Source organism: Palaemon carinicauda, chromosome 38 (genome assembly GCF_036898095.1).
Source record: "Palaemon carinicauda isolate YSFRI2023 chromosome 38, ASM3689809v2, whole genome shotgun sequence".
Taxonomy (NCBI): Eukaryota; Metazoa; Arthropoda; class Malacostraca; order Decapoda; family Palaemonidae; genus Palaemon; species Palaemon carinicauda.
The window spans coordinates 43,791,575-43,804,770 of NC_090762.1; the positions used below are offsets into that span (position 1 = coordinate 43,791,575).

The 13,196-nt window shown below is 41.3% G+C and overlaps 1 protein-coding gene across 1 annotated transcript in view; it reads left to right on the top strand.

Moving 5' to 3' along the window:
• LOC137630593 (dynein axonemal heavy chain 5-like) overlaps nucleotides 1-13,196 on the top strand; it is a 429,728-nt gene that overhangs the window by 196,461 nt on the left and 220,071 nt on the right. The window contains exon 30 of the mRNA XM_068362169.1: nucleotides 8,576-8,674. Within this exon, the coding sequence (XP_068218270.1) occupies nucleotides 8,576-8,674 (99 nt within the window). The remainder of the gene's footprint in view (nucleotides 1-8,575; nucleotides 8,675-13,196) is intronic.

Genomic DNA, 13,196 nt, shown 5'->3' on the forward strand with positions numbered 1-13,196 from the left:
AATGAAAATTCTATCTCTCTCTCTCTCTCTCTCTCTCTCTCTCTCTCTCTCTCTCTCTCTCTCTCTCTCTCTCTCTCTCTCTCTCTTTCCTCTTTGATACACAGTAGACCCGATAGGTAGTGCCACTTGGCAAATCTGCCTGAGACCTGTTACTCCCAAGAACTCCAAATAATTGATATAATCCATGCCATGTAGTCCAGCCTCTTCTACCCCAACGTAGTTTAAGATTTTTAAAATGGGTAATCTGGTAGAGAAATTTGAAGTATTTGAAAAGCATATCTTTATCTGCCATAAAAATTAATATCTTAAGCTGGTATGAGGTTAGTGAAAGGTATGTACCAAATTGTGTTGAAAATACATACAGCAGAAGAAGTTGAATGGGTAATACAAAAGTTAGTGATAGAGCCAATTGTAGGAAAATGACAGTTGAATTATTAATATGGTACAGCAGTTGGTTATTGGCATTTGGTAAGAAGGGGAACCCCCTCCTCTTTGCCTGTCTCGGACTGCAAACGTACTTTGGCATATAGACTAGTGATTAAGAGATTAAAACATACTTCACAATTTTAAGGCAGGTCCTTATAAATCTAATGGTTAGGTTATCAAGGTTGAGATTAGTCTATCAAAATTGATGTGCTTTTATATGTAGTGTATTATGAGGTGTCATATTGTGTACAGTGAACCCTCGTTTATCGCGGTAGATAGGTTCCAGACCCGGCCGCGATAGGTGAAAATCCGCGAAGTAGTGACACCATATTTACCTATTTATTTAACATGTATATTCAGACTTTTAAAACCTTCCCATGTACGTAGTACTGTTAACAAACTACCCTTTAATGTACAGAACACTTAATGCATGTACTAACGTACCCTAAACTAAAACAGGCACAAATATTAAAGGCGACTTTATATCATGCGTTTCCTAAACACGCCAAAAAGCACGATAAAAAAGGGCAACCAATGTTTTGTTTACGTTTATCTCTGATTATAATGAAGAAACAAACGCATTTACACATCTGTGTATAGGTTAGTTTCTGCATCGATTATATTGATTATTCAGTACAGTATGTTGATTCGGTTATTACTAATGTTATACTTAATTTTTCTTAGGACTTCCAAATGAAATGTTTTTCTTTATGACGCCGCCTGAAACGACGGCGTCATAAAGTACGCTCAGTAAACAAACTAAGGAATTTAACGCGCATGATGAAAGTGATAAATAATGATATTACAGTAAAAGCTTTAATAAAATATGTTATTACAAATATTATTTACCGTATCTATATAAAATCATACATACGTAGCAAAGCAGGAAAACAATCTACGAGAGAGAGAGAGAGAGAGAGAGAGAGAGAGAGAGAGAGAGAGAGAGAGAGAGAGAGAGAGAGAGAGAGTTGTTTTACATACGTAAATGTAAATTTAAAAAAAAAAAAAAAAAATAGCCCCATTTCATATAAAATAGATTACAGATATTTTACTTTATTATATTACAGTAGTCTGTATAATACTGTAAAGTTCAGTTCAGTATGTTGTTGTTAAAGTCGTGGCGATGAAATTCTCACGAAACAAAAACACGCCATTTGATTACAACAGCTGATTCTCTCTCTCTCTCTCTCTCTCTCTCTCTCTCTCTCTCTCTCTCTCTCTCTCTCTCTCTCTCTCTCTCTCTCTCTCTCTCTCGTGTTATACAATACTTACATTTAGATGAAGAAACTAAAATTAGTTTTCTTAGTGTCAATTAAATACGAAACTAAATAATTAGGCCGAGTCTACATCCATTTCAATCATAGCTAAAAATATGGCATCCGATTTCATCAGCAAACCACTATTTTTTGGGAAATATCATTTTATTCTAGAAAATTACCACTCTTTAAATAGTTAATTGCACATTAAGAAAGCGTGTACTTTTGTTTTTAAATTTCGGGTGTGTTTTAAAAATCGAGTATTGTTGACTTCTTTTTTTTTTTACTTTTGGCTGTGATTAGATCAGCTGTCATCTAGCTGCCGCTCTTGAGTGTGTACGAATACACTAACAAAGTATCATTTATACCATTTCTTAACTTATTCAAACCGTCTACAGTATACAGTTGATATTACAGTACATAAGCACCAATGTGTTATAACCTATCAAATTTTTTTTTTTTATTACATTTAAACCCCACCCCTCTCTCTCTCTCTCTCTCTCTCTCTCTCTCTCTCTCTCTCTCTCTCTCTCTCTCTCTCTCTCTCTCTGTGGGCTACTTTTCACTACCTCCCATTCCTTACCTCTCTCTATCTCTCTAACAAATGATATCTTTGTTGCTCCTCAAAGTTTCATTTATATTGAAAATCAATCATGATTCAATTTTCCTTACTTTCTCCAATCTCGCACCATCGGTCACATCGCGGTATTTTCGATATTTCCGGAAAATCCGCGATATATGTATATACATGGGTTATGAAAAAAATCCGCGAAGTGGTGAATCCGCGATGGTCGAACCGCGAAGTAGCGAGGGTTCACTGTATCATTCTTCCTGCCAGATGTACAACTACGCATTAAATATGTTTTCTTAATAAACTTAAACTGGTATAATGTTACTAAAACAGAAGTGTTAGATTGATGCATCCTGATAATAACTACACCACCCACAATAAGATTAGGGTGTTTTTTCTGATGAAAAGGTAAATTTAGGAGCAAGTAAACTGTCATAAGTATTACTACAGTTAAGCCGCTTGGTTGCCAAACACCTCATCTAGAAAAATAGCAATTTTGTGTTAATATTTATAGATAGGTTGCTATTATTTTTAGAACATTGGACAATTATAGAATCTAGTTAGATTATATTGTTTATTTTAATATAGGGTCTAATATAATATTTGTGTTAACATAATGTAAACAGTGTTTCAACAGAGGTAAAGGTAGTATTTTGGCTGTATACCAGAAGTCATAGCTCCATTCACTGCTACGTACTTTCCTGGTGGTTGATCAATTTTCGAAGGGAGAATTACTTGACACTTCTAAATAAGCTAAATGATTACCATTACGGGATTGTATCAATCGGAGGAGGTTTTCTATGTGCTTAATGGACAGTTTTCTGTTGACTTAATTGTGAAGAGTACATTTACCTCGGCAAAATGATGTAGTCATATACAGTAGTGTGTAGATCTATTGTTATTGTGTTTATGGTTGGGACATAGCAGTTGGTAGAGCTTTTTGTGGCAAATGTGTAGACGAGTTAGCTGTGTATTGTGGGAGTAATTGGGAATTATCTAAGTATCTGAGTGAGCTGTTATGTGAGATAAGTTTAACAATTAGAAAATAATCACCTTGCTGTTAAACATTAAAGATTGGTAGTCACAATTTAGAAAGTATTTGATAATCAGTTGCCGTATCGCATCATAATAATGTAGCATAAAGTCTATAAAGTATCTAAATGGTGTGCCTTTTTTAGCAATAGAGTAAGTAATGCTATGTAGGATTTTCTAATGAATAAGAATACAAAAAGTATGGTAGAATAGGCATAAATCTTGTCAATTAGTTCCTTTAGGAAGTAACACCAAGACCTCTAATGTGGTTAGGATATCCTCCTAGAGACTAGCTTTACAATATGATACATTTGAGCAAGGCAGAATATTTTCCATTAATGAAAATTAGAATGCATGGTTTTGAGGGTGTAGATTCATCTATTAATTTTGAAAAATATTTAAAATTGATATAGATATAATATACTTAGGAACCAAAATAATTTTGTACAATCACTTATAACAAAGAGTGTCAAGTTATATTCAGGGGGTGTAATTGAAAGAGGATTTTCTCTAACCTTATCCAGTATAGGAATATTGTTTTTTTATTCTTGTGATAATTTTGTATATCTGAAATTAAAAAGTTTCATAAAGGTAAACTAAAGACAGATTCAAAATCACATAAACTACAATCAAAATACGAAGTAGAAGACAGGGTCAGGAGATTTGTTAGTACAGTTGACTACCATTTCTGAACCAAACGATTTGGATCTACTGATACAAGCCATAATTAATCATTTATGTTTCCCTGTTTTCTCTGGATGTAGGGTGCTAGTATACTATGTCTGGTTTTACTTGAGTTTTCGTAACAAAATATAGTAGGGATATAGAAATATCAAGGTTGAATTCTTGATTTAGTGCATGGGTAGTTTGGTAGAAATGTCTTTTGCAAATTCTGTGGTAGGAGTTTTTTTTTATCTACCCTTATTCAAGAGAAGTTTATGGGCCACCCAGATCTTAATCTTTATTTATTTTTTGAGCCATTTGGAAAAAAACAGGGTCAACTTGTACACATGAGGCTCCACCCCCATTTTAATAATTTTGATGAGAAACAGGGAACAGTTGTGATCTACTCTGGTTGGGCAGTCCAAGATGTGCAGAATCTGTCATGGATTTTGTCTCTAATTTTGGGTCCCATGATGAATTCAGGTTGGATCATTTGTGTTGTAGAGCAGGTATCTAGCAGAATACAGTAGGTGTCTAGCAAAATACAGTTTAAGTAAATCACACATAGACAGGCTTTGACTTTTTAGGGTAAAACTTTGCAGTTCTGCCAAGCATCTTCCTGTCTTAGTATTAGAGGTAGTACCAGGGCCTGTGGTTTTACAGTAAGCAGAAGGACATATTACTTTTGTAGATTTAGGCAATACTGTATATTAAAGTTCTTAATAAAAAAAAAGTAATAAAAGGGAACGTAGAGAGGAGAGGTCCCCTTTTATTATTTTTTTTATTTTTGTTTCATAATAAAAAAAAAAGTAATAAAAGGGAACGTAGAGAGGAGAGGTCCCCTTTTATTATTTTTTTATTTTTGTTTCATTTGTTGATGTCATCTTCCCCCCCCAAAATTGGGGGAAGTGCCTTGGTATATGTATATGTATGTATGTATGTTTTGGTACCAAGTGCTAGTTTCTAGCCAATATATGTGGTGATTAATGGTGTAGTTAGAGCAATATTAAAGTAACAACTCAATTTTACAAGATATGCAATTAAATCTTGTTTGGTATTTAAGATGCTTGGATTCTAGGCCAATTGTAATGCAAGAATTCCTTGGGTACTTGTACTGTTAGCATACAAATAGGAAAGGTGAAGAACAGTTTTCTGTCATTTTATTTGTGGAAACTATATGGAGCTTTGGTAGGGATTTATGATACCTTACTAAAGGAAGTTTTTAGCTTTATGAAAGATAGAGCATTGAAAATTACTAAGCATTCCATATTCAAGACAAATCTGGGACATTAATAAAATTTATAAGATAGGATGTATCAGGTTAGTTTGAGTGGGATTCATTTTTAAAATAAGGTTAAATTAATTTTCTCCATTGCATACTCACCTCCAGTATAGTGTAGCAGTTAGGATAATGACTACCAGGTAAGATTTATTGAAATAAATGTCATTTTAATGAAAATTTTTATTGTTTATATACTTACCTAGTAGTCCTCTAATTTCCTCCCTCCTCCCCACCTTTAGGGATGTCAACAGATTTTTTTTACAATACGGACAGGTCTTCAATGACTGACTATATGGAGTTCTTGGGAGTAATAGATTTGAGGTGAGGTCACCCAGTAGCACCACCTATCAGGTCTAGTGAGCATTACAGGAATGAGAGATGGGAGAAGGAGAGGAAGGTAGATTTTTTTTTGGTAAAGATGGGAAGCTGGTTGCTTTGGTGATTAAAGCATTATGATTACTTGGTGATTATTTAGATAATAGATTTAATTAAAATTACCTTTTAAGATGAAAGTTCTTAAAGTTTTAGTAATTCATGATAATCTGTCTAAGATATAATGACAGATCGCTATCTAAATAGTAGTACTGAAGTTTTTTAGTAACATTATATTCTGTAAATTTTGTAGATAATCATCACATAGTGATTTAGTATAACACTCATATTTGTTCTTGTGCTATACCCGTATTAGGTTGATTTAAAGAAATTAAAACCATTGCTTCATTCAATCATCTTTTAATAGATATAACTTGTAGTTTTTAATCCCCCTGTATATAATTGTACATATCATAAATTAGATAGCAAACTTGCATGTTTTATTTTTTAATGTTTATTATCATAAGATAGATAAGGTTACTTTGCTTAATGATAAGTTATTTGTTGCATGGCCGCATGAGGAAGTTTCAGTGCACCTGTCCTTTTGGAAATAAAAGTTTCTTTGGGATGGATGGGGTACTATTGTGTATATCAACATGTCAAGGTATGGAAGTCTTCCAGGGGGTGGATTGAGGGATATATGATCCAATGGACAGTTTTCCAGGTACATTAACAAATATTTTGACCTTTCAACACTGAAGGCTTTCAACACACACTTGTTATTCTTTCTTTATGTAGGTAAATAGCAAACCAATTCCAGATTTCAGTGGTAATTGTCGCTTACCTCCAAATGGTTAGTGTCGGAACCCATAAACGCCGTGCAAAGGTTTTTGGGGCACAGATATTTATCCTCTGGAACTAACACTGAATGGTCAGTTCCAAAAGATTCAGCATCTGGACACAGAAACAACATGACTGAAAGTTTTTGGGTCTTTCAGATACTTATCCTTTTGAAAGTTACCAACTCATTTTACCAGAAAAGGGATCCTCTTGACTCAAGAGTCCCATGTGTAAGTCACTGACAGGGCTGGTAACCTTAACAGGCCCTTAAGCTTCTCGAAGGCCAGCTGCCGGACGCTGAAGAAGGTGGAGATGAGAATATTCCACAACGTCGTCACCGTCGCACATCTGCTTGGGGAGGTGGTGAAGTGGGTGGTGCCCAGACCCCTTCCGATACGTACAACACCCTTACGCCCACAGAGACACCCCGTTCTCTGACGGAAGAAGACGATACCACACCGGTGCTGTTGCTTTCGCTATCGTTAGACCAGAGCATCGTGACATAATTTTTACCTCCTAAAAGTTGATTTGAATTTAAACTTATTGCTCGATAAGCATCTTTCAAAATAAAAGAAATAACATTGCAGCACGTTTACAATAAGACCTCCAATAATATTCACAAGCCGTGAAACATTTCCCTCACTTGTAGGGTAAAGCATTAAGATACTACTTACCAAGGCCTACCTTTCTCACCCCTTTGTACTAGTTACCTTAAGCCTCTTATCATGAAAGAATTTACTTTTTGCTCACTACTTTACTGCACCCCTTCAAAAAAAGAGATTATCTCAACTTTATGCAATGTGGGGCTTGGTGTGTAGTTTAATGTTATACGTAAATTGTTGAAATAACTAGGTTGGCTTAACGTGACAAATTAAGATAAAATGTAGATTTAACAACAAACTCGATAAATGATATTTCAGTTGGCATGGACCTTGAATTCATTCTAAAGCTAAAAATAAAACTGGAGCACTTTCATTAGATATAGGCAATTAGAATTAACATAAATAGAAGCCTGCGCATAAAAACAAGGAATCCATTTGTCTGTTTTTGTCCTAACGGCTGCATACACGCATGTCTTAAGTGGTTGAAAAGGATGAAAGATTATGTGGATACGCATGAATGCATGCACACACGTGTTAAAGAAAAGTGACAATGGGGGTCTCTACACACAAGATTATTTGTTTTGGTCTGCGTGTTATCATTACTAACATACAGTATTATGCTAGTAGGAAATTTTTTTCTTGAAAGTTTGTACCAGTGGCCGATACTTGCATCTTAGAGCTTCAATAGGCTGTAAGATTTCAGCTTATTGTTGTGTATGTCTTTAGGATGTTTGAATAAAATTTTTCTTGTGTACTCTGTCTCCTTTTCAGGTGACTGGCATGTTTGAATTACAGTACATTAATGTCAAATTAGGGTAAAAAATATGGCTCACAGACCAGGCAATTGATAATACACATAATTGATGTGCATTTTGTAATGAATGCAGCCATACGTTTTAAAACAAACATGCACATATGCACATACACTAGTAAGTCACTAATTAAGAATCAATTTTTTTTTTTTTAGCCTCGTGTGTGCATCAAGAAATTGATGCTGCATAAACAGCATGAAACTACATTTTTAGAGGACTTCCACTATTTTAGCTTAAGATTTATATGAACTAACTATCTGATTTGAAAGCAATGAATTGGAAAAATTAGTTTTATTTGATTAAAGTAAATGGATTACCTAGTGATTTAAGAGGATGAGATGATCAGGAGCAGATGAATCCCTTATGCGTGTGTACAAGTTTTGGTGTTAGTTTGTCTAAAAGAAAATTGTTATGTGTATGTGAGACCAATCTTTTGTGAATTCAAGAGGGGAGAGTATTACCTGCACAATAGTTAATTTTTTTAAGGCTTAACTTTTTTAATTTGATACTAAATGTAGGCAGACAACAAGGGCATCTGATGGCTTTGTAGAGCTTGAAGTGTGATTGTAGGTTAGTAATTGATCCTGTTTGTTTTGATATTAGTAATTCAGAAATTTCAAAGCCTTGGTAATATTTCTTGATTTTTATTATAACTTAATTAAAGCATAAATAAGAATTGTAGAAACAATGATCTCTTAGATTTGAGAGTGCAATGTCAAATTGAATTGAATTTTAGATTGTAAACCCTGTGAAAATAAAGCACTGATATTGATCTATAGACCACACGGCTACTAGAGGGACTACTTCCTGAAGAGCAACAGCCTCTACACACCCACAGCCGTAATCGAGAGCCTGATCCAGATGCAGAAGAGGTCCCTGTAAGTTGCAAGGTGTCTCTTATGTTAATGATCAAATATTAGAATATATTATAAACATATACTTTCTAAGCCATTTGAGTTGCCAAATGAAAGATTTTCAAGTAAGGAACCCTAACTGTTAGGAACTTTTTTAGTAATTGATTCAAAGGAAAGTTGCAAGCTTGTCTGAGACATGTTTATATATAATATATATATATATATATATATATATATATATATATATATATATATATATATATATATATATATATATATATATATATATATATATATATATATTTGTTCCAACACAAATACTTAACTTCGAATTACTTTCTTAGGAGAGTCACTTCACTTGGTGACCTCTTTCTCGACCATTTTTGGCGCCGAAATCCCTCACCCCGTTCTCCATACAGGCCTACCCCCGCCGCCACAGAATGCGCCCCGAGGGCAGGATTAGGGCAGGTCACTGCCTCTCTGGGCCATTCTCCTCATTCAGTCCTTGGTCGTGAGGTAGTGAACACCTCACTCTGTACTCTTATACTCGATCCTTTGTGCGCATTTAGTGTTCCACGTGTTCCCACCGTGGGGACTTGTGTTTTTTCGCAGTGTACTTCCCAAGTGTTCCTGTGCGTTCACTTTTCAACCGTGTCCTTACCCGGTGTTTAATTCATTTCCTTAGTGCTTGTGTCGTGCGTTGTGTGCGTTATGGAACTGTATTCCTTGATTTTCTTCAAGGAATTGATAGCTGAAAGGAAAACTTTTTTACATAAATCATTCTTCCTCCCCTTATCCTCGGTGTTGCCGTGTAGGGGCAGCTTATGTTCCTCTTCAACCACGTGTCAGGACTACTGGTCCTGGAACGTAGTGCAGTGAGTGCACTTCGGCACTTAAAGGAAGAATACATCCAAGAGGCTCATAGGAAGACGAGCCTCTCCTCGCCAACTTAATTCCCGATGCCTCGTCGAATAGAGATTCTTATACAGCCATCTTCCCCTACCCAGAGTAGGGGACGAGGTAAGTCAGTTGCGGGGAAGTGCCCATTGCTCTTCCCCAAGAGTTTGAGTGGGTGCGGTATAGCACCAAGAGGAAGTGGGCGATGAAGGGTTCGCCTAAGAAGACTAGCGCCGGGCGTCCCGCCTGGCTGAGCTTCCCTACCACCCTCTCCTACCCAGAGTAGGAGACGAGGTTGGTTTATTGTGCAGAAGATAACTCTTAAGAAGTAGTTCGAGGTAAGTACTACTTTCGGGAGTGTGTGGGGAGACAGAGTCCTGGTGCAAGCAGGCCATGTCTCCTCTGATTACCCCATGTGGGGGAAAATGTCTCTAATTCTTCTCCAGTCTCTTAGCGTATTTTTCAGTCTCTTCTGCAGCCGAGGGCCTCGCCGAGAAGGAGCCTCCCAGGTCTGTCTTGCAGCGTCCCCCGGACCGACAACCCAGGGTTTTTTCTCACCACGAAGGCCATCCTCCAGACGCAGATATAACCCTCGCAGGGAGAAATGCGAGAAGGCCTCTTCAGGCAGGCGTAAGACCGCGAAGTCTCCGGCTCACCCCGCCAACGGGTGTAACCGAGCTTCTTTACGGGCAGCCTGGCCGAATCAGCACAGCTGGTTCGGCCCTCGGACTTTCAAGGAACGGTTCCCTCCGTCGGGTCAGCCCACGAGGATCCGCGTCCGCGTCCCCCAGCCCGCCCGCAGGTGTAACCGGGCCTCTTTACGGGCAGCCTGGCCGAATCAGCACAGCTGGTTCGGCCCTCGGACTTAAAAGGAACGGTTCCCTCCGTCGGGTCAGCCCACGGGGATCCGCGTGCGCGTCCCCCAGCCCGCCCGCAGGTGTAAGCGGGCTTATTTACGGGCAGCCTGGCCGAATCAGCACAGCTGGTTCGGCCCTCGGACTTTCAAGGAACGGTTCCCTCCGTCGGGTCAGCCCACGAGGATCCGCGTCCGCGTCCCCCAGCCCGCCCGCAGGTGTAACCGGGCCTCTTTACGGGCAGCCTGGCCGAATCAGCACAGCTGGTTCGGCCCTCGGACTTAAAAGGAACGGTTCCCTCCGTCGGGTCAGCCCACGGGGATCCGCGTGCGCGTCCCCCAGCCCGCCCGCAGGTGTAAGCGGGCTTATTTACGGGCAGCCTGGCCGAATCAGCACAGCTGGTTTGGCCCTCGGACTTAAAAGGAACGGTTCCCTCCGTTGGGTCAGCCCACGAGGATCCGCGTCCGCGTCCTCCGGAGAGAATACACGAACAGTAGTCCTCGACGGTACGGCGTTGCCGGTTCTGACCCCGAACCTGGTGCGGAGCTCCCCGCCGGGGAAACCGGTACCACCGCAAGGGAGTGCCTGGTATTCCAGAACCGAAGCTCCCGGGGAGTGCCCGGTGACCTGGTGCCTCGAGATCAAGCGGTAGGAAGGACTCTACAGGTAAGCGTAAGTCCCCGAAGCCTACGGTTAACCCCGCCCAGCGGGGGAAACGCGCTGCTGGTCGGGCGGCCTGGCCAAACCAGCCCGGCTGGTGCGGCCTTCGGGTCAGAAGGAACAGTTCCCGCTGTCGGGTCAGCCCACGGGAACCGCATCCTTGGCACCCAGAGCCTTGGGCCGATGGGAGTCCCCGCTGAACCAGCGCTGCTTGCGGTAACCCAGGCCCCCTGGTGCGGGCGTCCCCGCAGATGAAATCCAGGTCCTCGGCTGACGGAGAAGAGCGATCCCTGACGGAGGACTCCGTCTATAGGAGAGTGGTTAGCCTTTGCAGAAGACACCACAGGTACCGGAACCTGCAACAACGGACGTAGTTTCCGGGAAGTCAAGCCTTTTTGAGGGTCAGCAGGACATCCTTAGTCAAGGCGTTTTCAGACAGTAGAGCCTCTTCAGCCCCAGTGTGGTTCTCACCAGCAGGAGCCTCCATGATGGAGAAAATGTCGAGGGACTTAGTAAACGTCCCCTCTTGGCTGGACTGGTGGGCTTACTCTTTGGGAGGTGTAGAAGCCTCCTTTGACCCCGAGGACCCTGTCCAGCAAGGCCTTCAACCCTTAAGGTTATTGACATATCAGTCTCTCACACTAACAGATAACTGGGTGTTCTGGAAGCGAGACACTGTTCTGGCGAAAGTGTCTTGGAAGGCACCAGACGGGGAAACGCGACCCATTCGCAGCTTTCCCTTGGGGGGAGAGTCTCTGTTTCCTCGGAAGGAACTAGAAACCATAATGGAGAAGGTCTTGAAATAGAAGGAGACTAACGTCCCCAGACCTACGACTCCTAGGAGACCACCCTATAAGAGGTCTGTCTCGGATAGTGCCGCGACACCCCAAGCATCTACCAGCACTACGAGGAGAGAAGCCCTCCTCTTCCTCCTGGTCCGCAACGCCTCAGCCCCTCTGCAGGGGAGATCCAGCGCCCTCTAGCTCCTTCAGGTCGGGTTACCCCGCCTCTAGGGGAGACAGGTCAGGCCGCCCCTCTAGAAGAAGATAAGAGTGGGAGGCCCCTATCCCCACCCAACCCTCGGGTTGGAGGGTAACTCAGGCGTCATTGGCGAGCATGGAGGGCTCAAGGAGCGGAACCTTGGACAGTGTCCTTACTAAAGAAGGGCTACGGACTTCCATTCCTAACGGAACCACCCACGATTTTTCCGGCCAACCGGATAGAATGGCTAGATCCCAAAGACCCGTTAAAGAGGACCGCCCTTCAAGAGGAGGTGTCGTCCATGCTAGAGAAGGGTACCATGGAAGAAGTTCTTCTCCCAGGGCCAGGTGTCTACAGCCGCCTATTCCTGGCAGTAAAAGCGACCGGGGGGGTGGAGACCGGTTATAGATCTGTCAGCTCTCAACAGGTTCGTCAAGATGACGGACTTCTAAATGGACACGCAGAATTCAGTCCTGCTGTCCTTGAGGGAGAAAGATTGTAGGATACCATCGACCCCAAGGACGCATACTTCCAGATTCCGGTCCACACCTCAGGTCGGAAGTTCCCCCCGGGTAAAATAGGGTTCCCAGCTCCTGCAATTCAGGATCCCCCTTTTTTCTTTGGTCTGTCAATAACGCCCAAAGTGTTCGTGAGAGTCCACACGGCTGTCGCAGTGGGGGCGCACGAACGAGGCATACGCCTTATCAGATACCTGGACGGCTGGTGGCTTCTTCCCACCTCAAAGGTCCTCTTGGAGGGACAAGGGAGAAGTCTCCCCCAGTTTTGCAAGGATCTGGGGAACTGAATCAACCCGAAGTAGCCAAATCTATTCCCTTCCACCGGAATGAACTACTGGGGAATAACATTAGACTTTTTTCGGGGGGAATTTTTTCCCTTCGGAGAATAAGATATGAAACCTCAGGCTCATTAGTCAGCCGTTCTTGTCAGAACACCCCAGGAGGGCGGAAGACGGGCAGAGGCTGACAAGTCACCTGGTCTCTCTGGAGAACCTAGTTCCCCAAGGGAGGGTAAGGCTCAGTTCCCTCCAATGGAATCTCAGGAACCTCTGGTGACAGACGGGTTCGCAGCAGGTGCTAATCCCAGTCATTCCAGACACGAGACCCTCCCTAGAATGGTGACATTGCCAGTCGAAC